Source organism: Mauremys reevesii, linkage group 24 (genome assembly GCF_016161935.1).
Source record: "Mauremys reevesii isolate NIE-2019 linkage group 24, ASM1616193v1, whole genome shotgun sequence".
Lineage (NCBI taxonomy): Eukaryota > Metazoa > Chordata > Testudines > Geoemydidae > Mauremys > Mauremys reevesii.
Window position 1 is genome coordinate 1,134,202 of NC_052646.1, and position 26,336 is coordinate 1,160,537.

Sequence of the window (26,336 nt, forward strand, 5' to 3'; positions counted from 1 at the left end):
GCCCATTTTACCTTTGCTGGAAGTTAACTATGTGAACTCAGCGCCCTGGAACTGCTGAGTACAGCTGGGCTCCTGGGCCTGGAATCCTGAGTGTGCACCATGACGTGAACCCTCTGGCTATGGGCCGTGAGACCAGCACCTCAGGGAGGGCAGATCATCCCACAGCTGCCTCCTCTGAGCTTCCTTCCTTCCTGAGGCAGCTGCTGCTGGCAGCTAACTGGTAGATGGCCCATGGGTCTCGTCCAATGGGGTAAACTGCCCCCTGATGCTCAGGCACTAGGGGAGGGGTGGGGTGTGGTGGACAGAGTCCTCCCTGCTCATCCTCTTGTTCACTTCCTGTTCCCATCTTCCATCCCTTAAACTTGGCATTTAGATTGTCAGTGTCTGTGAGGTCCGGGCCCGTCAGTGTGGGGCTGCACCACTCGTGCCCTAAAGCCAGATTGTCAGTATGAACTTACTCTAATAGAAGCTGCTAGAACTCAGAAGCTGCCCATTATCTTACCCAGCAGCCCTTCTGCTTTTCACTGTCAACTCTGCATCAGTGCTCTGGAATTGCATGGCCTGTTTCACTGCCTGCTTGTAGGCTGGCTCTAGTCACTAAATAAAGGAAGCAGAGTATCACTCAGGAGGGTCCATGCTGTTTTCCTTACTAATTTTAGGGGAGTTCCCCTCAGACTGAAACCTGCTTCACAAGTCCCCTCCCCCCTTTGAACAATGGTAAAATACTCTGCTGAAGGATCCCAATGACATGGGTAAGACTGCAGGACAGGTTCAGGGGGGGAGCTGAACTCTTGTGACGTGCCATCAACCACACCCTGGATACCGCTGCCAGGCCACTTCATGCTAGAGATACTGAGAGTTTCCCTTGAGCCGCAGCCACAATAAGATTTCCGCAGCGCTTTAACCTCAGAGCAGATAGCTGGCTCGTGTTGGGGGCCAGAGCACCTCACTCAAATGTTCTGCCCAGCTGCAGAGCAGAGTTCAAAGCCATCCAGGATAGCATGTGCGCCAGCCTCAGGCAGGGGTTATTCAGCTTTGTTTTCCTTTCAGAAAAGGATTCTACAACTCAGGTTCACCTTCCTGGAGGCTCCTGTGGGAGAAGCTCAGTGGTTTCACAACCGCCAGCCCTGCCCACTGACTTTCACTTGACAATTTCTGATCTAAACCTGGGGGCCAGGTGGGAACCTGAGGCCATTTACTTGAAGCTAGTTTTGTTCTTTCACCCAAAGGACAAGAGCAACTTTCTTCTGAGCCACTTAGCGACCAAGCCCCAACACCAGCCACTAGGGGCAGACCTGAGTTATCCAGAGCCCTGTTAGTTTCTTCCCCCCTTCCCAAACCAACCCACCTCTGCCCTCAGCAGTTCAGTCGCTCTTCAGAACTGAGCATTTGGCTCCTGTCTGGGGTTTGTGAGAGTAACAGAAACTGGGGATTTGTACGATGCTTTACCCAACCGAGCCTGCGGGCACAGCCTGCCCCAGGCCCTGCTGTTCGGCCAACGGGCACAGCTGGCTCCCGGTTACAAGCTCTGACACCAGCCGGAGGCTGAAGGCTCTAGCCCTGCTGAAGAAAGGGCTGCAAGGCCTTGTCCTAATAGCGCTGAGGGAACAACCCTCCCGCGGGCCCTTCAAGCTGCCAGGGCATGTGCTGGTCTAAAGGGGATTTGTCCAGCCAACAGGCACTCGGGGCAGCCCCACACCTAGCGGAGGCAGCGTTAGCGGGACTTGCCAGGCCTTTCCAGGCTCCATTTAATAGTCAGGCACCAGAGGGACAGTTCACCAGCCCCCTCACAATTTTACAGAAAAATCAAAACTACGTAACTTCCCCTTGAAGCTAACTGGGGACATCACTAAACCTGTAGAACTAAGAGACGCCCCCTCCCCACAATCACAACACTGCAGCCAGTTCATAAGGCTGGTTCAGGCTGAAGACGACTCTTCCAAAGTCCAGCTGTGGGCAGCGAGAGGCAGGGGACGTCAGCTCAGGGCTCACGCGGCTTCTTCCTCCTCTGCGCAGAAGGTGAATGTCAGGATGTGAGGCTGCCACAAGGCAAGTGGGGCAGGAGTTAGCAGGTCTCTCCCACCATTTCCAACCCCCTCTACAAAGCTGCCAGAGGCCTCCCTCCCCTCGTCCCGTTCCAGGGAGGGTGGGGTAGGATGGGTAAAGATATCACAGAGGGGTGGGAAGGAGCCCCAGGGGAACTGGTCCCTGCTGTACAGACACCAGAAAGCTGCCTTGGGTATGTACGTTGAGCCAATGTTTAGAGACAGTCACAGCCAATGAAATATGACCCCAGGGTTGGGAGGACAGATGTGACCAATGGCCATGTGCCTTTTGGGGAGGGCAGCAACCCCTCAAGCAACACACGAGCCTTTCACACACCACAGGTGCTCAGGGCTCCATATACCTCCAGGCGAGATGGGCCGACCACCTTCCCTCGCAGGATTTGCCGGACCATGGGTCTTGCAGAGACAATCTCTAGAAGACAAAGAGGGTTCAGTGGGGTTCTGCCCCGCATCAGATGGAGGAACGCAGGACAGTAACATCACTTTAAACAGCCAAGTGATTCCAGAGTGTACAGGGGCCTGGCAGGTCAGTCCTGTGTATAGGCTGCTGGCCTGGGAGGTGGGAGACCCAGGGTTAGGGCCCAGCTCCATGTGACTTTGTATCACAACATCCCTGGGGTGGGTACCAAGACAGGCAAATAGGAACCGGCTCGTCTGTTTCCAAGCAAGCTGTGGCAGATCCCATTAACAAGGTGGTATTTTAATCAGAGGCATTAACTAGTGCTGGCAGGGTGAGGGGTGCAAGCCAGTGGGGAACGAGAGTTCTATCCGCCCAGAAAAGCCAGCAGAAGGTGGGCTTCCCGTTACACCCAACCCACGCTAGGAGCTGAACTGCTCTGAGGAGCAGCAAACATTTTATGGTAAATTAGGAGTTTGTGATACGTCGTCACTAGGCAGCAACCCAGCAGCAGGAGTGAGAAAGGAGAAAAAGGCAGCAAAGACCTTCAGGGTAAAATAAGACCTACTATGCTCCTGGACGAGCGGGTGGATGTTTTGCCACTGGGGCTGTAAGTATTCAAAGCAGAGAAAGCCACAGTGCTTTGACCGCTGCAGAGCGTTCCTCCAGCCCTGGTCTGCACCTCCACATTGGGAACTGGGGGGTTTATACTGGAAATGCTGGTTTTACTGAGTGTAATGGAGAGCCGAGAGGTTAACCTTGCAGCTGGTCAAATGCAATACACCTACCTGGCCAGCAAGTGGCACCGCACACCCAGAAGGCTGTTCCTTTAAAATCAGTTCTAGCCCACGGGGGGCTGCAAAAGGCCCAAGGAAGGACTGTGCAAAGTGCTCCAGTCAGAGCATCCGAGGGAACGGAGCCTTAGGCTAGTACCTTTCTGGAACATGAAGGGCTGGGCCAGCGGTTTTATGTCCCAGAAATCGTCTTCATCCAGCTTCCGCAGTGAGTTCAGAGGGACAGTGGCCGAACGGCCGAAGTCAACAAAGAGAACCACTGCAAGATCTTCCACTTTCTCCAAGACCCAGCACCTGTGAGGGTCAGACAAGAGCACGTGAGCCTGGAAAGAAGCTACAGGACCCAGGATTTAATATTTGTCCTGCAAAGAGGCGGGAGAGAGAGGCCAGCTGACTGCCTCAGGGGTTAGGGGATTTTTGTTTGTTTTTTTTAAACAGCGCAGCTTAAAATCTCAGCAAAATGGAGTTTGGGCTGCAATATTATCTACTGCCATCTCAGTAACTCAGACCGGGAGAGCGAAGCCAGGACAGGCCGTGTCAATATCTGCATGAGAGACCTTCAAGGAAGAAGCCAGGTGAGACAAGAGCTGGTTCTGGGCACTCGGCAGGAGGCGCCTTTCACCAGCATAGTGCAAGGTGACACCGTGCGGCTGGTGAACCACAGAGCTTGGCTAGAGTGGCGCACGCTTTGTTCGAAGGTTCACCCCAACATGCGGACAAACCCCAGCGTGGATAATTGCACTTGCTGAGTTCGACTGCCCCTCTGCCTGGGGAACTCCCGCTTCGTTCCTCGGTCTCAGCAGCGGCCAGGCAGCGCTGGCACAGAGCGGCTGCGGCTCGGTAGCGGGGACAGAGGCTCCTGCGCGGGGTGAAGGCGCAATAAGAAACCTGCAGACCAGGAAAGGTGCCACATGCCCTCTGTGCACAGTGGGAGGGGACCAGTATCAGCGAATGTCCCCCCCACTCCCCCGCCCCTTTGGCCTCAGCGCTGCCTCTTGCCCAGACGGTCCATTCTGAGCATGCAGCTGGTTCTCTAAACCTGTTCCACGCCGCGCCGTCCTCCCCCAGAATGCACTCTGCCATGCAGCGGGTCCCTCGCTGCACCGCCTGCCTTGTCAGGTAGGGCTGCTTGGATTCCTCTTCCGCCAGCTGGCAGAACAGCTTGTGCATGTTCGAGTGACTTTCCTGCCGAGGAAAGAGCAGAGCAGAGAACCCGCTCAATCCCATCCCTCGTGCCAGGCTGCCAGCGCTACTGCACATCCACCACCACTCACTCGTACTCTAGTGCCAGCCGAGGGTACAGCCTTGTTCTCCACTCCCCTCTGCCCCAGGTTCGAACCACCCGCGCATCCAGCCGGACTCTGGCTCACTCCCTTTGCAATTCAGCAAATCATGTGTAGCCCCCTGGGGCGTCAGCGGGATTTCAGCATGTCCCTGGCTCGGGAGCGAAGACCCCAGAGCAGAAACAAAACAGGGCCTGGGGAGGGATTGGAACTTGATCCCCTTGTGCCTTTTCCTCGTTAGATTCGAGCCTTGTAAATTCAAAGCGCAGAGATCCCAGTGTGAAACCGTGCTCAGAATGGACATCAATCATCCCATTCCCGGAAATCAGAGCTCCCTGCAGCTCCTTTTGCACGTTTGGCCTTTTCCTCGTGGGCCTACATAATCATTACGCAGACTGCTCGTAGACACCAGCATGCTTCCCACCCCAAGGACACGCAGCCTAGAAATACGCGTGTTACAGTCCAATACACGCACGCCAAGAACAAGGCGACCGTCTCGCAGGGGCTCCTGTGAAAGGACTCACAGCCTGGCTTTCCCCGTGCCTACCTCTGTGAGGTGTATGGCCCAGAAGTACGGGGTCTGTGGCAGAGCATCCGTCACCAGCAGCCCCGCCTCTCCGTGCAGCTTTGCAATCGACACCAACCAGTTCAGATCCTGAAAGCAGTCTTTTAGCATGAGTGCCAGGAAGGAACCCCTGGAGAGGAAACAAACTAGCTTAAGAGGCCAGTCAGAAAAGGGAAGGCTTCTCAAGGTGGGAGAGAGGGTGTAATCTAGCCGACAGAGAGAGCTTCTCATCCGTGGTCCAAGGCTCGGCATGCTCATTTACAGGGATCTCAAGCAGCAGCTCCCCCTCTCTTCACCTGCCCAGCAGATACGTGCAAAGCAAAGAGCAGCAGGTGCAATGAATGAGTTCCCAGAGTTCCGAGAAGACGGAGTCTGGCAGGGGGAGGAGAGGCCAAGGCACAGGTTGTGAGGGGGAATTAGGGGCTAGGTACCCAGGTCGGCAGAGTTGTGGCGTCTCCAAAAGACGTTTGAGCCATTTGGGGGATGAGGCGAGCAGATTGGTGCACTGGCCTGTCCTGGTGGAGGTCAGAGAACTGAAACCCTCTGCCGAGGTTACCAGCAGTATGGAACATGGCAGCCAGGACTGAACTAGCGGCAGGATGCCAGAGTGAGAAGCATTAAACGTCACAGCCCAGTTATCCCAGAGCCGGTGATGCTGGCAAGCCGGGGTCGGCGCAGGAGTCCCTGGCACTTACCTCATTTCCATGGGAACCGCATAACAGATCTGCCTCACTGCATCGGGAGGTGCCGGCTGCAGGGTTTGGGTCTCTACCTTTGCTAGGAGCAGAGGAAGAACAGGACGGTTTGAGATTTAAACGAGACCTTTAATTAAAATCCGCCAGACAGGATTTCAGTTGCCTTCCCCCCCTGCTCCGGGAGCTCGCACGACTGCTGGAGAAAGGGGTTGGAAACCTTACAGCGAGATTTAACCGGAGCAACCGAAACGTGCCCAGCGGCGTTGCTCACCCACCAGAACCTCCCCGCTAATTAGCTAAGCCAGGCCCTCGGGTGACCGAATTCCTTCGTCCCCAGCAGGCCCACGTGCGCCAGGAGCCCGACCGGCACCAGAATCGCAGCCGCCTTTTCAGGTAGGCCAGTTCTGGCGTTTGGAGCTGGTTCTGCGTTTTGGCATCCGCAGGGTGAGCTGCTGACAACAGGGACTAGGGAAAACACAGGCGAACTCCTGCAAAGCCAGCAAGGGGGACGTTCCCCTTTGAGACCGGGCAGGGGACACTGGGAATTAGATGAACAGCAGCAGATCAGCGTACAGGTGGCTGCTGAATTAGAAGCCACTCGAGGTTCCTGGGCCTACCAGCCTGTGCGACCTCCAATGCCCTTGGGTCCAGGCCAGGCCAGCCGGGGGAGCGGGGAGGGGGGAAGGGGACAATTGCCCGGGGACCACCAGCCACCGCCAGCAGCAGTGCAGCTGGGCCAAGGCAGGCTTCCTGCCCGCCCACGCTCCACACCACCCCGGGAAACGGCCGGAACGTCCCTGCAGCCCCTGGGGAGGGGGTCTCCACGCGCTGCCCCCGCCCTGAGCACCGACTCCACAGCTCCCATTGGCCAGGAACTGCAGCGGCGAGCGGAGAACCCTTGGGGCCTCCCCAGCAGCCACTGCCAAAGGGGGTGTGGGTCGCTTTCAGGAGCCACCTGAGGTAAGTGCCGACCCCTTGACCCCCTCCTGTACCCCAACCCCCTGCCTAGAGCCCGCACCCCTCCCCCCCACACCCAAACTCCCTCCCAGAGCCCAGCCCCAAAACCCACCGCCGAACCCAAACTCCTCCCCAGAGCCCGCACCCTCCCACACCCAAACTCCCTCCCAGAGCCTGCACCCCTCCCTCCCAGAGCCTGCACCCCAAACCAACCCCCTGCATCCAAACTCCCTCCCAGAGCCCAGCCCCTAAACCCACCGCTGAACCCAAACTCCTTCCCAGAGCCCGCACCCTCCCCGCACCCAAACTCCCTCCCAGAGCCCGCGCCCCATCCCGCACCCAACCCAAACTCCCTCCCAGAGCCCGCCCCCGCATCTCCCCCCGCACCCAAACTCCCTCCCAGAGCCTGCACCCTCCTCCACACCCAAACTCCCTCCCAGAGCCTGCACCCCAAACCCCACACCCAAATTCCCTCCCAGAGCCTGCACCTCTCCCCGCACCCAAACTCCCTCCCAGAGCCGGCACCCCCTGCCCCAGCCTGGTGGGGGAGAGTGAGTGATGGACGGGGTGGGGCCGGAGTGAGCAGGGGGGGTCTCAGGGAAGAGGTGGGGCAGGGCAGGTCTTTGGGTTTGTGCAATTAGACAGCTGGCAGCCCTACCGGGCGGGCACACGAAGCCCTGGCTGTGCCGGGAGAACGGGTGAACGTCAGGCATCCGCAGCTTGGGGGGGGGGGGGGCACTGACTGTCCTGCCCTGGGGCCCGGAATTGCTGCCTGCGCCTGGGCTAGGATGTCTCCAGAGGCGTGTGGAACGAGCCCCTCCCTGATCATTCCTGTCAAACACAGGGGCGTGGGGCGGCCACCAAGCTTCATTTCCCCAGGGGGGTGGGAGGTGGGGAGCTGCTGATGGAACCAGTGCCGGAGGCAGCAGGCCGGGACCCCCCCGGAGCTTACCATGGCTCAGACCAAGCTCTCCCCTGGGGACTCTCTCCAAAGCCTGCAAAGAAAACAGCTAATCTCACAATCCCCACGGCCTGGAAGCGCCCAGAGAGCAGGCGCTGCCTCCTGCCTGCTCCCCACAGCGGGCAGCAGCTCAGGGCTGCGGAGGGTCGCCCCAGCCAGCTCTGCGGGACAGGGACATGGTGCATTGGCACCGGGGCTTTCCCCCAGAGAGCCCAGCACGCTTTGCAAAGGTGCGTTTTATTCTCCTCTTCCAACAGGCGGGTCTCGGACTGCAGCCCCCACTTCTCCCGTTCACCCAGTGACAGAGCTGGCAACATCACCCAGGCTTCCTGCCTCCCACGCCCCCCTTCGGGCAGCTGCCCCCGTCTCTCTCTGACAACGTGGAGGGAAGGGAGGGGCGAGTGACTTGTGCGCAGCCACAAAGGGCTCGGTCCAGCTGAACCAGCCTTGGCCAAAGGCGCCGGCGGGAGGCCTCCCCTACAGCTAGTTACAAGCTCAGAGCTAGCAGCAGCCATACGGGCATTTCCACGGTGCTCTGGGTCTCAGCCGGGTCCTTCCTCCCGTTGCCTAGGCCCGTGCGGCTCAGAACCAGGCGACGTCCGTTCACGAGGTGCCCGCTGAAGCGCTGGATTGCGGCCTGCACCTGCTCAGCGGAGCCGAGATCTACAAAGGCATAGCTGGGGGGGGGGGGAAGGGGGGGGAAGAAGGGAAGGGGCCACGTTACCCTGTGACGGTGCACCCATGTGTCTTATGGAAATATGCTGAGGAGTGTGAATATGATGCAACTGGAATATGCTTCATGCAAAAGGTCTCTTGTAAGGGATCCTAGCAAAGGTTATAACCTACTGAGTGTGGTCATCCTATTTGTATGAAGGTTTCGTTCTTGTATCTGAAGCTAGAAATACAAAGTGTAACTCTGAGGTCCTGTTGTAATTATGCAAAGTGTGGGCCATTAATGCTGGTTTAGAATCTTGACTCCCATTGATTAGGACAATTGGTTGTAAATGGTTCATTTACCTGCAAACCTCCCTGTGTAGGTGTGGGCCAGCCCGTGGGGAATGGAGACTGGGGGTCTCACAGGACATGTGACCATGTCACCTGATACTGGAATCCATCTTAAACCTGGTACGTTTCCATTTCGAAGGAGGGGTGGGGACCCAGAGAGACAAAGGATTCCCACCTTGTGCCAAAGCTATAAGAGGGGGTGGAGCAGGACAAAGGGGGCTGCCAGTCATGAGAAACCCCCCGCTGACCATCTGAGATGGCTGCTGGACCTAACAAGGACGGTACCGAGGAAAGGCTTGGGCCCAGCCTAGGAAGGAGTCTCGTCTGTGAACGAAGCTCATTGGAACATCTCGGAGGGTGCGAGATTACAGGTGATCAGTTTCTTAATGGGGTCAGCTTAGACTTGTGTGTTTTTGCTTTATTTTGCTTGGTGAGTGACTTTAGAGGAAGTGACTGATACCTGGGGGAGCAAACGGCCGTGCATCTCTCTCCAGCAGTGTTAGAGAGGGAGGACAATTGATGAGTTTACCCTGTAAGCTTTATACAGAGTAAAACGGATTGATTTGGGGTTCGGATCCCATTGGGAACTGGGTGTCTGGGTACTGGAGCCAGGAATACCTGCTGAGTGTTTTTTGGCTAAAGCCTGCAGCTTTGGGGGTGTGGCTCAGGCCCTGGGGCTGTGTTGCAGCAGGCTGGCGTGTCTGGCTCAACCAGGCAGGGTTCTGGAGTCCCAGGCTGGCAGGGAAAACGGTCTCAGAGGTAATGTCAGCACGTCAGGTGACAGTCCCCAGGGGGTCTGTGACAGGTTCAGTCACAGAGACCCATCCTGCTGTGTCCAGTAGCAAGAAGCTAGAAATGGCCCAGCAATGAACAAGTGCCACTGGGCGGACCCGCAGGAGCTCACGGCAACTAGCCAGACTGCCATAGGGCAGAGGGAAGCCCAAAACCAGGGGGTTAAGTTATCTCCAGGAACTGCTCCCGGGAACCTACTCCCCAGGCTGCCTTTGGCCTCCCCTCCACTAGCTTGGTGGGGACACGGGGGGGCAGGTGGAGAAAAGCTTCCAGGGTGACCCCAGAATGTTGTTCTGCTGTTTCTGGACAGAAGGGAGAAGCTACGGTGCCAGCTGGGGGCTCTTCCGAAGCCGCCCCCTAGAATGAAATAACTTGCTACCACGACCACCCCATCTGCGGAACACGCTAAGGAACAGCCAGGGACCTGCCCCATCAGCCATTTGCTCTCCAAGGGGGGCGGGTATCAGCAAGCCTCTGTCCCCACAGAACAAAGCCCCCTGGAGCAGGGACGGGAGCTTGCTGAGCTGGACCACAGGGAGAACTACACTGAGGGCAAAAGGAAAAACAAACCTACCTCCTCAGCCCGGAATGGCACCTTTTAATATGCTGCGGGTGGAAGTCCCTGAGCAGGAGCAGTATGTCCTCCTGGGAAAGCAAAGCAAACAGCCCAGGTTAACGGGGGGAGGCCTCGTTACGGCAGAGGCACCGACAGCGGTTGCAGCACTCGGTTTATTTGTAAGCGGTTTCCCAAAGGGACGGGAGCATGTTTTATTTTGGGTGAGTCCAGCTATCGTCTGTGCCGAGACAGGCAGCTGAGAAGGCTGCAGCGGAACCTGTTACACACAGAACAACCAGCCCTGGAACGGGATCAGTGCAAAGGATCACGCAAGCGGAGCAGGCACCTGCCCCCGCTTCAGAAAGACGTACAGTAGGGAATGGGAGCAGCGTAACCATGGGGAGCAAGGTGAAAGCGCCTCCTGCCCTGATAAGACTCACGGCCAGTATATGAAACTGCTGGGTTCCGGCTGCAGGTTCCCCCCAAGAGCATCACTAATCCCATAACCTGCCACCGCCGTGTTCGCACTTACACAGGAACAAGGGCGGATGTTTGCAAACCGCCTTTCGTTTCCTTTGGAAGATTATTTGCTGGCTGAGCGGGGAAATCACTCCGCGTAACCGTATGTCACAAAGAGTTAAAGACAGCAGGCTACGTACGACTTGGTGGGACGTCAATGTTAATTGCTTAGCTTATATCACTAAAGCAGAGAACGGCCCTTCCAAACCAGCCATGAAGATACCTCCGTCATCTCAGGCGGGACGTTTCCGACATAAACTTCCGAATCCTTTTTCTTGACGACGCCTTGAAAAACAAGCAAGAAAAAACACCTAAAACCCCATTTTGTGCTTCCAGTGAAGCAGGGTCTTGACAAGCTTACGGATAAGGCTGAACGCAAATCGCAGGCTGCAATTTTCTTCCGGAAAGAGCAACTTTTTTTTTTTTTTTTAAATAATTGCAGCAAATTTGACTCAAATTTTGGCCCAGCCATCCAAGCATCATGCCTGCCTGTGAGAACCAAGCCGGGCACGCAGGATCTGCTCTGTGCCCCCGCCCTGCTTCGGGAGGTGCACACCTGGAATCACCACACTAACAAACTGTGGCTACAACTTCTGAACAAACAAACAAAAAAACCAAACAAAGCCTCCCAACCAAACCCAACTTTCTTCCAGCCTTATTTGTGGATTAACAAACCTGAGAGTTGTGTGAAGTGACCTCCTCTCCCCTTTGTTCAGGGGCAAGGGACAAATGCATGTTTTGGTAAACAGCTCCCGTCAATGGCTAAACCTACTATTATAGACATACATTTTGGCTAAGTTCTGATGATGGACATTAGCCAACAGATGCTAACAATGCCAAAAGAACTTTATTGTTTCTCTTGCATATCTGTGCACCACACACACACACACACTCTGGGGCTTTAGTTACTTTACTCCTCAAAAGATCAACAAGCTCTGTTTTAGTGACAATAAAATGCATCTTTTACCTTAAAAGCCAAAGATGGATTCCCCCATCACTCCCACTCTCCTGATCCAGGTTTTGGTTATTAGTTTGCAGGATGAGATGCCAGTTTCCCCTGAACCCCCGTAAAAGGGTTTATCATGGAAATTCAGGTACAAACTTAGGTCTTGGTTCTGCAAAAAACTACCCACCTCCTTAAGGTGTATTCAATTTAACATCTGCATTTGATGGGGCTACCTATGGGTTTAACCGTTTGCCAGATGAAGGATTTAGCTTGAACTACCACCCATGGATTATTTTCTATCCCATTGGTTTTGATATCAAGCAAAGAGCAAAGTTTGTCACTGCTAACAGCATGAGAGCGCCCCAGAAAAGCACGACGGACTCGTTTGCAATATTAAAAGAGCAGTTGTAAGAAGGTCACATGTACAAGAGAGACCCGTCCTGTCACAGGACACAGCTGTAAGTCCCACAGAACAGCTGTTTGTAAAGACGCTGCTGCAGCGTTAAATCCTAAACACACAGAAAGTTAATGATTCTCTCGCGTTCGTGTGGAGGATGCAAAATAAACAGCCACATGAGCAACCCTGGCTGTGGCGAGGAAAAGGAACCAGGATCTGAGTTTACCTGAGTATTTGAGCTGCTGCGGTTTCCCGTTGGGCTTGGGAGCGCCCCAGCCACCGCTGCTGCTTGCCCTGAAACGGCAGGAAGGAGCAGAGGACGTGTGCGCTTTGTGCTTCTAACTACAGCAAAACGAGGCCTTATCACCCACCACCCTACAGTCATAACGTGGAAGGAGGGTGACGTGGGAGGGAGCTCTGGGTGCTTGGCACTGCTGCGAAGTCACTAAATCAAGCCAGACACTCGGTCAGGGCCCTGGGGCAGGGCAATATGCCACACCCAAGATTCACCCCTTGCTCCATGACCTGTCTCTCGCACTCACACGCGTGTGTTTCAAGCCTTCATGCCACCGAAATAACCTCCAAACAGGGCCAGGGCCTAGATTCACAGATCCCAAGGCCAGGAGGGACCACCGTGCTCATCGAGTCAGCCCTCTGGCCTAGCACAGACCAGACATTAGAACTGCCCCAAAGTAATTCCTAGAGCCGATCTCTTAGGAAACCGATGCTGTGATGTTTCCTGAGTTTGCAGCAGCCTGAAACAGGTGTGAACTGAGCTGTGGTGTGCCTATGCCAGCGGAACCCCACGCTGCCAGATTTAATTCCTGCTAAAGATTTTCTGAAACTGCCTCTGGACCTGGGGCTGCTGCTGCAGAACTGGGACCCAGCCGGCCATGGGGCCTGATACAAGTCTGATCTGGGGGCCGGGGCTTTGCGCTGGGAGGGCCGCCCCAGGGACAGGGTGGGGGAGGGGCAGTAGCCCAAGACCCTCCCCAAACCGAGTGGCGCCTGGGGTTGCAGCACCACAGAACCCCATGGGGCACATTGCAATGCTGGGGGCGGGGGCCCAGGAGCTGGGAGGGGCATTTCTCAGCCCGGAGCCAGGAGAGCCCCCAGCCCCACAGACACAGAGCCCCCCAGCTCACCGCCAGCACGAGCTCGTCTCCCCCAGCTACTCACATGGCTCAGGGGTCACGGGGCCCAGCAACCTGCAAAGAGACCAGGAGACACGGAGTGAACGGGGGTGGGGGTGGGGGGTCTGACCGTGCTGCTCCCAAGGGTGGGGCACGGATGGGAACCCAGGGAAGTGCCCACTGCAGCCAGGTCTGCACCACAGGGCCCCACCTGGGAGGGGCACCAGGGGCCTATGGGGGGGGCTTGCAAGGGGCAATTTCCCTCCCGGGGTCCCCCCAAAGAGGGGCTATATTAGGGGGCCAGTGAGCCCCAGAAAGCCACATGGGGGAAGGGGTGGGGCGGTTCCCCGAGGGGCCCGGAGGGGGGAGGGGCTGCTCAGCCCCGTCCCTGGCCGCTACCCGGGGGGTGGGGCGGGGGACGTGCCGCTTCCGGGCACCGGCAGCTGCAACCAGCGCCCCGAGTCCCGGGCTCCATTGCACCGGGTGCAAACCTGGCGGGCGGGATTAGCCGCCACCCCGGGGAGGACCAGAGGGCCCCGGTGCAGAGCCCGAGCGCGCAATTCCTGCGTTGCAGCCACTCGGACCCGCGTGCAAACTCCGCGCCCTTGGGAACGGCGCTAATGGCCGGCGCCGCTGATTGCAATTAGTCCCAGCGTTGGCCAGCGCTGCTTGCACGGTCCCTGCCTGCGTGCAGAGCGATTCCCGCGGGCACAAGCTGCGGCCTTTGCGCGCGGACACCAAGGCTCCGCGCACTGATTTGCGCGGGGGTGACAGTTATTCACAGGCGCAGTTCGCACTTGTGAGCTTTAGGCGCAGTCTGTAATTACCGCCCGCGCGCAGCGTGTTCACACTGCCCGTCGGGGCGGCGATTTCCAACCCGGCCCGGAGGCAAAGTGCGCAGCGCACTGACCGCGCAGATCGCGCCCCCACACCGCTGGAAATCGCCCTACTCCCTGCGCGGCAGATTGCGCCCCCCCGCGGCGGGGGTAGCTCTCTGCAGGCCGGTGCCCCCTCCCCCTGCACCGCCCCCTCCGGATCTGGGCGGGGAGCCCGGGCAGCGCTGGCCGCGGAGCGGAGCGAGGCGCTGGAGACACGGAGCCGCCCCCGCTGCGCTGCGCCCCCGCAGACCCTCTCCAGGCCTCGGGGCTGCCCGGGAGCTGGGCGCCCGGCAGCGCTTCGTGGGGCCCCCGGGGCGGGGTGAAGGACCGGGAGCGACTCCACCTGCCCCCCCCCCCGTCAAGGAGGATCCCACCCCCCCTTCTCCTGCAGGTGAAATTGCCTCCCCCTCCCGCTCACTGCTGCACCCCCATGGGTTAAGGAGCAGCCCCCACCCCCGAGTGACTCCAGCTCCCCACCTCTGCCATGGGGGCCCCCTTGCCGTGACTGGGATCTACGGGGGGCGAGGGGGAAGCAGGATCCCCTGCTGGCTCTGACCTGGCCCGGAGCTCCCACCCGGGCCCCCTGGGTGGGGCACGCCCCCTCCCCCTCCCCCAACCCACCAGGCTCCAGATCCCCCCCCTCCCCGGCATCTCAGCTTCGGCCTTCCCAGCCGCAGCCCCATGGCGGCCAAGTGGTTCAAGGAGTTCCCCTCCAGCCTGAAGACGGCCTCCGAGCGGGCCAGGCCAGGCAGCGGGAGCCTGGGCAAGCTGGGCAGCGCCTCCCGGAAGCCCCTGGGCCCCGCCGAGCCGGGCCCCGGCCCACTGCAGGGCAAGAACCGCAAGAACTCGGCGGCCGAGCTGGGGGGCTGCCGGGCGGCTCCGGGGCCCGGCAAGGACGGTGGCAGCCGGCTGTCCCGGGACAACCTGCAGGGGCTGATCCTGGCTGCCACGGGCAAGATGCGCAAGAACTCCCGGGCGGAGGGGAGCCCCCAGGAGGGCGCCCCCAAGGGCCCCGGCTGCAGCACCTACATGAACCGGCTCATCAAGGTGGACGCCCATGAGAAGAATGGGAAAAGCTACCCCGGCAGCAGCCCGTCGCCGGAGGAGGAGAAGGGCAGGAGCCCCAAGCCGGAGACGGTAAGGGGCCGTGGCCTGGCGGGTAGCACCCGGGGCTGGGTGGGCTTCGGCTTGGCCTTGGGCAACTCACCCAGGGGCGTCTACACGGCAGCAAATGGCTGGTCTGGACCCGCGTTCTGTACACAGCGGCCGCGTGCTCCGAGCCTGCCCTGCCGGACGGATTAACACCCCCTTCCCTTCGGCCAAGTATTGGTGCCTCGAGGGGGCCAGCGCCCCTGGGAGAGCGGCTGCCCCTCTGCTCGGCAGAGCTCTGGTGCCTGGCACTGGGCAGGTCACGTTCTCGTTCCCTGCCCCGGATCCTGGGAAACGAGGGACCCCTAGAGCAGTGCTGCCGGCTCAGCTGATCAGCCCGGCCCGAGCCCTTCCCTAATTCCCTTGATCCCAAACCGGTTAATCTGCCACAGGGAGAATAGAGGCTCTGTCCCCCAGCTAAGGGATCCCAGGCTGACCTCCTTCAGGCCCTGCCGGCTCGGCTGCCCGGGAGGGGAAGGGGGATGAAAAGGCTGGTTGGCAGGACCCCGTTCGCTGGGAAGTGGGGCTGCAGTTTAGCTAAATAAAGCCTGGAATCGGAGAGCCCCTGGCAGCGCTGGCCTGAACCTTGGTCCCGACCAAGACACAGGTGCCCATGGCTGGTCAGCCCTGACCCACAGACCCCCCCGCGCCCCAGTATTTCAGTCCTGTGCTTCCCATCTGCTTTGTCAGACTCTCTCTCTCTGGCCTGGAGTTCCCTGTCCCACAACAGCCTCTGAATAAGTAACACACCCCATTGCGCATGGCTCGTAACTAACCAAGTGCTGGTGCATCTGCTAACTTGGGAGGTAGATTTCCGAAAAGTTCTCAAAGTTTTCGTAACAAATAAGACAACACGGATTCTTCCTTCCTATGTGTTCCACTGAACCCAGTCTGAGGACAGATTACAAATCCATCCTCCCCACCAGGCCACACCACCTCGTCTCTCTGTCCCTACCAGCTTCTGATCCCCCTGGGATTATATTGTCTCCAGCCGTGAAGCATTCCCGTCACCGGGCGTGTGAACGCAGTCGTGTCGCACGGTTGTGCCAGCAGCACCGGTGGCAGTGAAGCAGGGCCCGCAGCTGGCAGTGGGGATGCTGAGCACCCCGCTCTCCGGTTGAAGGTGTGGGGCGCTGTGGGGCTCAGCACCGCTGGAAACACAGGCCCTCCCGCCCCAACACTGGGCGCGCTGGGGCCGGGGCCCTTAGGGGGCTTGTGGCTGTCCTGGCCGGCGTGTTGGGAACTCTTTGCCCCCCCGCAGGTCGTCATTCTGGAGGACTATGCCGACCCGTACGACGCCAAGCGCACCAAGGGCCAGCGGGAGGCGGAGCGGCTGGGGGAGAACGACGGGTACATGGAGCCCTACGACGCGCAGCAGATGATAACCGGTGCGTGGCCGGCGAATGCCAGTTTGACCCCGGGGAAAGGGGAAGTCGGGGCCAGTACTGCCCCCTGCCTGCTGAATCGGGGCATGTCTGGCTCTGGGGAGGCTCGCTCCTGCGGGGGATATTTGCAGGCCCCTGAAGCCGTGGAGCCGGGTGGAGGTGAGATTGCTCCAGGCTGGGCAGACTCCATCCCTGCAGCGGCCGCGCTGGAGCAGGAAGGCGGCTCTGCTGTTTCCTGTTGCTCTGCGGGGAGAGATAAGGAGCAGCGCGGGCTCTGGCCAGGGCCTGACCCGGGGCCGATGGACTCTGACCTCCGCCCCAGTCCCTCAGTGAAGGGAGCAGCCCCCGGGCGGAGAAGAGGGGAACGAAAGGGGGAAGCGCTCTATGGGGCCAGGTACCCAATCCCTCACGATGGGCCCGATCCTGGCCTTCAGAACGCCCATCGCGCCTGGAGTCCTTGGCCAAACTGGAGTGTGTCCACCTGCGTCTGGGCCGGGCCGGGCCGGGTCCCTCCCCGCTCTCTCGCCTGTGGTATCCGGCCGGCCGGCGACAGCCCCAGGGCTCCTTCCCCATCCCGTGAGCTGGCTGGCTCCCGCCTTCGCCCTGCGCCGACCCGCCGGGGCTGGGAGCTCTTCCTTCCCAGTGCTCAAGGGACGCGAACTTGGTGCTCGCCAGGGGTGGGGGCCTGACTCTGCCGTGGGTCACTGACCCGGGGGGCGGCTGGGGCCTGGCTCGGCGCATGGCGCTTGGCCCCGTTCGCACATGGACTCCCGGGGACTGCAAAGGCCTGCAGGGGAGGGGAGCTCTGAATTCCCTGGGTTACTGCTTCCACTCCTGCTGGGCTCTGATCCGAAGCCCACGGAAGACCCGATTGGTGTCTGGCCGTGGGTCAGGTGGGGGGTAGCCAGGGGACACTGTGCCTAGCACAGCAAAGGGGTGTGTCTGCCCCCCCCAAGCTGGCGTGCCGGGCACGCGGCAACTGGCACTGCAGAACCTCTGGGGCAGGGTGCGGGTGGTAATCGGTGCCCGTGAGCCAAGCCAGAGACTGGCTGGGCCACACCTTGGGGAGCAGGGGGGGGCGCGTGACCTGCGGGGGGAGCAGAATTAGATGCTTGGGGCTGTTTGCGGTTGGAGCCTTCGAGTCCGCCCTGATCGCTGCTGGGTTCCCTGCCCCAGTTCTGGGCACATGCCTGAGCCTCATCCCAGACGGTGGGGCTGGAGCAAGTGAGCAGGGGCTCTGCCAGTCGGGGGTCGGCGCCGTCCCAGACCCGGGGTGTGTCCATCACGGAAAGCAGTTGGGCAGGGCTTTGGTGCACCCTCACGAGAGTCCAGGCCTGGATAGCCGCAGCTTCCTCTGGTCAAATTGCAGGGCTTCAGCAGAGCCAGTGTGTCCTGGGCAGGGACAGCAGGGGCTGTGGGTTAGGAGTGAGGGGTGCTGGCAGAGCTGGGTGGGGTGCCCCAGGCAGAGTCAGCAGGAGGGGCTGGGGGTCGGGCTGGAGGGGCCCTGGCGGAGCCGGGCAGGAGGGGCTGGGGGTCGGGCTGGAGGGGCCCTGGCGGAGCCGGGCAGGAGGGGCTGGGGGTCGGGCTGGAGGGGCCCTGGCGGAGCCGGGCAGGAGGGGCGGGGGGGCGGGGGGGAGGGGCCCTGGCGGAGCCGGGCAGGAGGGGCTGGGGTCGGGCTGGAGGGGCCTGGCGGAGCCGGGCAGGAGGGGCTGGGGTCGGCTGGAGGCCTGGCGGAGCCGGGCAGGAGGGGCTGGGGATCAGGTGGGAGGGGCCCTGGCGGAGCCGGGCAGGAGGGGCTGGGGGTCGGGCTGGAGGGGCCCTGGCGGAGCCGGGCAGGAGGGGCTGGGGGTCGGGCTGGAGGGGGGCTGGGGGTCAGGTTGGAGGGGCCCTGGCGGAGCCGGGCAGGGACCCCTGGGCCTGACTAGCCAGGCTATGGGGTGCGATCAAGGGGAGTTGGCAGAGCCCGCTGGGCGAGCTGTCTTAGCACGTCTCACACTTTCACCTCCGAGGTTCCCCCGGGCGGCTCCGTGGGCAGCGGTTCTCGGGCTTTGTTCCTTTCTCCAGCGTGCTGGGGGGGGGGGCAGCTCCTGGGCTGTCCGAGGGGCAGCACCGGGGGCCTGGGGAATATCTGGGAGCGCTGCAGAATTGGGGTAATTTGCAGCTCGTTTTACAGCCAAGCCCCTAAGCAGCAACTTTCTCCCGCTGTCCTTTGAAAAATACACCCCGCGGGCGCCTGGCAACCCGGCGGGCTTGGCTGTCCGGCTCCCAGCACGGCTTCCGCAGCCAGTGTCGCGCTGCGTTGGGCCCCGGCTCGCCCCGGCCAAGCAGCTGGGCGGAATAACAGGAAGCGAGTGGGGCGGAAGCTGGAAATGAGAGATTGGCTGATGGGTTTTTTCCATGCAGGGCAGTTTGTCAGGCCTGGGGCGCCGGGGTTCGCGGTGGACGGAGAAAGGTTGGGGCGGGCGGGTGGTTTTACTGATGGCTCGGCTGTGCCCACGGGGGCCCCAGCCACGGGTTGGGCTCCTGTTTGCTAGGCACTGGGCAGGGTCCCTGCCCCACGCTGCCCCTCCCGGAGCCAGCGCAATGACTGAGCTCGGCCCTGGCCCCCTTCTAAGGTAAAAGGTAATAATTGGAGCTATACCAATCTCCTAGAGCTGGAAGGGACCCTGAACGGTCATCGAGTCCAGCCCCCTGCCTTCACTAGCAGGACCAATTTTTGCCCCAGATCCCTAAGTGGCCCCCTCAAGGATTGAACTCCCAACCCTGGGTTTAGCAGGCCAGTGCTCAAACCACTGAGCTGTCCCTCCCCGTCCTCCTCTCATCGGGGAGCAGCTGGGCTCCGTGACTTGGGGGATAAGGGTCCCACTGCTGAGTGTGACCATGGAGGGTGGCCTGTGACGGGGGCCCGGGGCGAGTCCCCAGCCCCTGGCCGGCTGCATGCCTGGTCCCAGCTCTGCTTTGCTGCGCCCGCTGGCCAGCCTGGCGTAGGGGCTCCTATCGGACAGCCAGGGCGTAGCTTCCTGCCTGCGTTTCCTCCGGGAGCCCGTCCTGCACGTCCCGCTCCATTCTCCCAACAGGAAGGATCCCTTTGCAGCTCCAGGATTGTTTCTGTTACCGGCGTCTTGGGGAGGGGCAGAGAGACCCCAGACCCCCCCCCCGGACACTCATCTCCTCATCTGTTCCCCAGTGCTGAGCCCTGGGGGACGCGCCCTCTTCCCAGCCCCACGGCTAGGACTTGCCTTTCCAGCCCCATAGCATTCAGGGACAGCACCTCGCCCTCCCAGCTCCATGTGCCGATGTCCCACAAAGCAGCATTAATCCCCTGCCCCCCGGAGCTTGGGTTTGCAGAGCCCGGGTGTTCCCAGGGCCAGCTTGGGTCAGCCCGTGGGTCCAGGCCTGGCCAGCGCCTGCGGGGGTCCATGGGAGTCTCCCAGGGTGGGGCGTGTTGGATTGAGCCCTGACGTTGCAGGTTCCAGGGTGTTCACCTGGGCATTATTATGGGGAGGGGGCAGGCCCCTTTGCTGCCGTCTCCCCCTGCTCTGCCTGCAGGGCTCTGACTCTGGTTCTCCCCTGGCCTTTCAGAAATCCGCAGGCGGGGCTCCAAGGACCCTCTGGTCAAAGCCATCCTGCTGCTGGACGGGCCCGGGGAGCCGGGGGAGGGCGGCGCCCGGCCGGACGTGGCGCCCAAGCGGCAGGTCTCCAAGGAGCAGCTGGGGAAGGCCCCGCCGCAGCTCTATGACACCCCCTATGAGCCCGGGGAGGCGCCGGCCAGCACCCCGCAGGACAGGAGGGCGCGGGCGGTGGAGAGCCGGCTCCCAGAGAACGACGAGCGCCCTGCTGCGGAGTACGAGCAGCCCTGGGAGTGGAAGAAGGAGCAGATAGTGAAGGCTCTGTCAGGTAGGGGGTGGGGCTGTGGGGCACTGGCCATGGGGCGCGGGGGGTTGGGGGGCGCCAGCTGGCGGGATACTGGGGACTCTGGGGCGGGCAGGTGGGGCGTGGGTCTGCTGGTGCCTGGGGCCTGCTCTCAGGGCTGCAGGGGAGCAGCCGTGGGGTCGCTCTGGTTTCCACAAGGCCCCAGGCTGCCATGGGGAGCTGCCCCCCTCTCCTGCTAGCAGAGGCCAGGGAGTGGCTCTCCTAGCAATACGCCAGGGTGTCCATCCACGCCGTGCGGTGCCCGTGTCCAGTGGGCAGTGCCCTCCCCTGGCAGGGCCCCGGAGCCCGTCCTTGGGGGTGAGGAGGGGATCTGGGCTCCCGGGCTGCTGGAGAGGATCCGGGTTGGGGAAGGGGCAAGCACAGGGGCGCGGAGCGCGGCCCGTTCAGGCTGGGTCTGGGTGGGGAGAGTCGGGCACGTCTCCCCTTTGCCGGCCGGCGAACGGAGCCCTTCCTTCCAGTCCAGTTTGAGGGAGCGGAGCGGGCGGGCGCCCCCAAGGACGAGGCGCTGCGGCAGCACCATCGCCAGAAGAGCTGGACTCCCAAGACCCTGAAGCCGACGCTCCCAGACCACGGCGAGGGCGAGCGAGTGGACCCAGCCCTGGCGCTGGAGAAACAGCCGTAAGCTCCATGCCTGCCCCTGGCCCTGCACCTGCCCCCGCCTCCTACCCAGCCCCGTGCCCAGCCCCTCCCCCCCCAGCCCCTGCTTCCCTGGCCAGCCCCCCCTCCTCCTACCCAGCCCCGTGCCCAGCCCCTCCCCCCCGGCCCCTGCTTCCCTGGCCAGCCCCCCCCTCCTACCCAGCCCCATGCCCAGCCCCTGCTTTCCTGGCCAGCCCCCCCTCCTCCTACCCAGCCCCGTGCCCAGCCCCTCCCCCCCCGGCCCCTGCTTCCCTGGCCAGCCCCCCCTCCTCCTACCCAGCCCCGTGCCCAGCCCCCTCCTACCCAGCCCCGTGCCCGCCCCCCAGGCTGCATTGTGACTTTGGTTCGCCGTCGCCCCTTCCCACCAGCCTGTCCCTCCGAGGGCGTTGGGGTGTCCCTCGTCTCGACCCCTCTGCCCCAGGCTCTCCCCACTTGCTTTGGGAAATAAATTTTTCTCTCCTCCCCCTGCCTCCAAATCTTGGCTTTGGAGCGAGGAAGCAGAGGAGCTGAGTGGTGGCTCTGGAACCCCAACACTGGGGCTGGCCCGGTGGGATCCGCAGCTCGCTGTGCCCCCGTCCTGGCCCCGTCTCCTCCCATCCCAGGATCTGCAGCCACTTCCTAAGGCTAATGAGATTATCAGCCCCCGATGGCCTGGACACCCAGCCCGTAAAGCATCCCGCGCCCCCAGGGCCCAGCCCTGCTTCCAGGGACACGCTGGGCAGTGCAGGTGCCTTTTACCAGCGTGAGAGGAAAGGTGGAGCCTGTGCTGTGCCATGCAGCCCCAGAGCTAACCACCCCCCTCCAGCCAGCACATGGGGGTCCCTGTAACCCCCCATTGCCCACCCCGCAGAGCCAGGACTCGGGCCCTGCAGGACATGCTCAGAAACCCAGGCCGTTCTCTGCTCCTCGCAGCTGGTACCATGGAGCCATCACCCGGGCCGAGGCCGAGAGCCGGCTGCAGCCCTGCAAAGAGGCCGGTTACCTGGTGCGGACCAGCGAGACGGGGAGCGGCAAATACTCCATCGCGCTCAAGTAAGTAGCGGAGACGTTTGCCCGCAGGGGCCAGGCAGAGCAGAGATCGGGGCCCCAGGCTCAGGGGTGTTGGATGGGCCTGGCGGGGGGAGACGGCTCCCCTGTGCCAGGAGGGCTCAGCTGGCAGGGCAGTGGTTAGGATCCATTGAAATGGGATAAAACGTTGAGGGGCGACACCCCTGGGGCGGTCGTGTCCCGGGGCATAATGGGCACCATGCACTGGCCACTACTAGACCCCACGGCCCTCCCTGGGCCAGAGATAGAACTCAGGAGTCCTGGCTCCCAGCCCCCCACCTCTAACCACTACATCCCACTCCCTTCCCAGGGAGAGAACCCAGGAGTCCTGGCTCCCAGCCCCCCTGCTCTAGCCCACTGGACCCCACGTCCCTCCCTGAGCCGCGATAGAACCCAGGAGTCCTGGCTCCCAGCCCCCCCTGCTCTAGCCCACTGGACCCCACACCCCTTCCTGAGCCGCGATAGAACCCAGGAGTCCTGGCTCCCAGCCCCCCCTGCTCTAACCCACTGGACCCCACGCCCCTCCCTGAGCTGGAACTAGGACCCAGGAGTTCTGGGAGGGCTCTGTGGGTAGCACAGGCTGGTGAGGGAGGAGGGTCTCTGGGCAGGAGGGTCTCTGGGGAGCAGCCTGACCCCCTTGTGGGCGTGGAGCACCGTGGGGAGCCCCCGCGCACCCCTCGGCCTCCCTGTTGCTGGCCGTGCCCTGGGAGGCGCGGCGGTGCCCGGTGCCCGGCTCTCTGGCGCAGCGCTGGAGGATCGTTGTCGGCAGTGCTGGCTGCGTTTCCTTCCTGAGGAAGCGGAGCCCCTGGAGCCGAAACAATCGGAGCAGGGAAGGGAACAAACAGGGGCTGGGCTGGTGACGAGGGGCCGGGGCCGGAATGGTCCTGGGCAGCCCCTAGCCGGGCCCAGCCCAGGGAAACGGGAACTCGCCAGCGCCTCGTGCGGCTGCTCCCGTCACGCCTGGCCTGGGAGGAGGTGGGGCAGGCAGCAGAGAACCAGGCCCTGGCAGCAGGGCTAGCTGGCAGCGCCTGGAGGTGGTGGTGCCCTAGGCTGGACCCTAGGAAACACCCCCTGCCCCCAGGGCAGCACGCTGGACAAGGAGCCGGCCTGGAGCTCTGCACCCAGCAGTTCCCACTGGGTCTGATCCAGCTACTGTCCATGGAGAAGTCTCCCTCTGGAGCCAGTCACTGCTGCTCTGGGGTCACCCTTCAGTGCCCAGGCTGTGGGGAGAAGGCACTGGGAGCCAGGACTCCTGGGTTCTATTGACAGCTCTGGGAGGGGAGTGGGGTCTGGTGGTCAGGAGCCGAGACTCCCCCTGGGTTTTCTTCCTGGCTCGGGTAGGGGAGTGAGTTCAAGTGCTTGGGAGCCAGGACTCCTGGGTTCTCTGCCTGGGTCGGCCACTAACTTGCTGAGGCCCAGCCTCCCCGTGCCTCAGTTTCCCCCCTGCACAGTGGGGATAACGAAGCTGCTCGGGCCTTGCGAGGTTCCATACATGAAGTGCTGAGAGGCCCTGGGATGGGAGGAGCGAGAGCAAGCACTAAGGTCGGTGCTGGCTGTAGCACGTGGGGCCCAGGGAGTCCCCCCGCGGTCACTCCCCAGCACGTCTGATCCCCCCCGTGGCTTTGCTGCAGGACCAGTCAGGGATGCGTCCACATCATCGTGGCCCAGACCAAGGACAACAAGTACACGCTGAGCCAGACCAGCGGCGTCTTCGGCAGCGTCCCCGAGGTGGTGCATCACTACTCCGCCGAGAAGCTGCCCTTCAAAGGGGCGGAGCACATGACCCTGCTGCACCCCGTGCACAGCAAGCTGCAGTAGCGTGGCCGCGCCCAGCCACCTGCCTGGGGCTTCGCCACGGACTTCGGGGCAGCCAGGGGGCCGGGCGGGCTCGTGTGTGGAGCCAGGTGCAGCGCGGGGGCGGCAGATGCTCCGGGGCCCACCCTGGACAGAGTCAGAGACCCCGCTCCCCAGCATGTCTGATCTCGTTCCAGCCAGGGCGCGGTTGGTGCCCACGTGGGAGCGGCCGCTCAGCCTGCAGGACACTAGCAGGGGCTGCAGTCTGGGAACGCTCTGCCCCACGGAGAGCCCCCTTGGCCCTGCACAGAGCCGGAGCTGCCAGGCTTCGGTGCCGGTATAAAGGGATGTAGGGATCGCCGGAGCGGATCGTCCCGCAGGCCGGCCAGGGAGGTGCCCCAGCCTCGGGTGACCCCGCGCTGCCTGGGGCTGTCAGCGTGACCCTGGGCAGCAGTGGGCACGGTGCTGAGCCGCTGGTCCTGGTCTCAATCCCCTTAAGGCCAGAGGGGCCATTTGGCCTCCCGGGCCAAGCCAGAGCTGCTGTCTGGGGGGGTGATGTCCCCTTTGGCTCCCTGGGGTCTCTGATGGTTGTGGGCAGCTGGGGCCCAGCTCCACTGGCACCTTGGCAGCTGTTCTGCTTCCCTAGACTCTCCTGTGCCCAGGGAGGCCCCTTTGCCCCACTGCTTTCTGTCCAGGGCCAGGTGTCTCCCTGCTGGGAGCATCCTTGTGTCCCTCCCTTGCGAGGTCATGCCCCCTCCAGGCCTCCTCTCCCCTCCAGTCTGCCCCGCCCCAAGCCAGGGCCAAACGCCTGCAGCCGTCGCTCTCCAGCACTGTCTGCAGCCGGCTGCCCCGCGGGTTACGGGAGCTCCCCAGCGAATTCCCAGCACGGGCATGTGCTCAGCTCCCCCAGGCGGGCAGGCCGGTTGGACCAGCTCGGCGTAGGGGCAGGATGTATCTTTACACGGAGGCGTGACAAATGGCAAAGGGATCCGCTTGGCTTCCTTTTCGCCCGGCCTGAAATGCTGCTGTTCTGGCCCAGGCCTGTGGGGTGAGGGACGGCCCTAGGGGCGGGGGCCCAGGCCATGAGAGCCAGTGATCCGGGAGCTGGCTGGGTAGGAGCCTGGCGGTAGGAGCGGAGGGCAGCCTCTGTGTTCAGGTAGTGCAAGACACCGCCCCCCCCCGGCAGGTGGTAATGCCCAGCCCCTGCCAGCAGGCAGTAACGCCCAGGGCCCGCCCCGGCAGGTGGTAATGCCCAGCCTCTGCCAGCAGGCGGTAACACCCAGGGCCCGCCCCGGCAGGTGGTAATGCCCAGCCCCTGCCGGCAGGCAGTAACGCCCAGGGCCCCCCAGCAGGTGGTAATGCCCAGCCCCTGCCGGCAGGCAGTAACGCCCAGGGCCCCCCAGCAGGTGGTAATGCCCACGCGCCTCCAGCAGGCGGTAAGACCCAGGGCCCGCCCCGGCAGGTCTTGCACTAGGTTGCAGGAAGGGCATTTTTCTGACGCGCTTTCACGTCCCACTGGGGTAACTCCGTGGGCCGAGTCCCAGCGCCGAAGGAAGTGACTCCCACCCGGACTGTGGCTCGGCGCAGGCCCTCTGTGGGCAAGTCCCCCACGGTTTTCCTCTGGGAGCAGCATTTGACAGAGGGATTGTTCTGGGCAGCCCCTTGGGCCTGTTCCCAGGGGCCGACCAGCCCCTACTTCTGGCAGTGCCCTAACGAGGACGTGCCTAACGGAACGGGGGCACCGGCCTGCTCCTGTGGGGCATGACTGACGGGCGGCAGGCAGTGATCCTGGCAGCCCCCGTACGCCGCCTTTCTCCTGCTAGAAACAAACTGATGCGGCAAGTGCTGCCCTGCCTGTAACGGGGCCTGGTCCCGGCAGCCACAAGCCCCGAGTCGGTTCTAGTTGGTTCAGGCGCTTCCCCCGAAGCGGGTTTCCCAGGAACAGGAGTAAACACCTGGGTGCTGGTGCTGCTGCCGTACGGCGCTGGGCTTCGTTCTGCCCGGCCTGGCTGTGGCTAAGCCCCCAGCTGCTCGGTGCATCGCCGCCCGCCCGGGACTCAGCTTAGCCCCTGCTTTGCTGACTTGGTGCCTGGCAGGGGTTTGTTATGGAGGGGACGGAAACTGCCCCAAATCCCCCAGTGCCGGCCACCCCCTCCCCGCTGCTCTGCCCCCTACACAGAGCCAGGGGCTCCCCTGTTCTCTGGAACCTGGGCTGGGCAGGGACCAGACAGGGGCCGCGTAGTGCTTGGGTCAACACTGCCACCCTGTGGCGAGGACTCTGCATTACAGGGAGCGGGCGAGGGAGGGAAACGTTACCCCTTAGTTGCATGGCCTCAGGAGGTGGTTTTGTCTGGCCCAGCTGGAGCAAGGGCCCAGGAGCAGCCCCCTGCCTTCCTCCACCCTCCAGGCCAGAGGGCAGCAGGAGCGTGTTCCTATTGGGAACCCGCC

General features: G+C 62.1%; 2 protein-coding genes across 8 annotated transcripts; one reads left to right on the forward strand and one right to left on the reverse strand.

The window, feature by feature from the left end:
* Positions 1-896: 896 nt before the first annotated feature.
* On the reverse strand, positions 897-14,024 carry TDRD10 (tudor domain containing 10). 7 transcript variants are annotated; one of them, XM_039512450.1, is made up of 13 exons: positions 13,894-14,024; positions 13,113-13,141; positions 12,160-12,227; positions 10,814-10,875; positions 10,090-10,160; positions 8,236-8,395; positions 7,710-7,752; positions 5,801-5,882; positions 5,088-5,235; positions 4,297-4,442; positions 3,397-3,551; positions 2,408-2,478; positions 897-2,039 (listed from the first exon to the last, which is right to left on the reverse strand). In XM_039512450.1, coding segments are annotated over exons 2-13 (1,059 nt in total). In that variant the 5' UTR covers positions 13,115-13,141; positions 13,894-14,024; the 3' UTR covers positions 897-1,988. The 7 variants fall into 7 exon arrangements, with proteins under 7 accessions (XP_039368384.1, XP_039368386.1, XP_039368385.1 ...); XM_039512452.1 differs by having other exon boundaries at positions 13,977-13,993; XM_039512451.1 differs by having other exon boundaries at positions 13,864-13,905.
* On the forward strand, positions 13,724-25,590 carry SHE (Src homology 2 domain containing E). Its single transcript, XM_039512446.1, has 6 exons — positions 13,724-15,081; positions 16,355-16,481; positions 20,061-20,375; positions 20,870-21,029; positions 21,960-22,079; positions 23,726-25,590. Exons 1-6 carry the CDS (start codon positions 14,626-14,628, stop codon positions 23,910-23,912), a joined length of 1,365 nt encoding a protein of 454 aa, XP_039368380.1. The 5' UTR covers positions 13,724-14,625; the 3' UTR covers positions 23,913-25,590.
* The last annotated feature ends 746 nt before the right edge of the window (positions 25,591-26,336 follow it).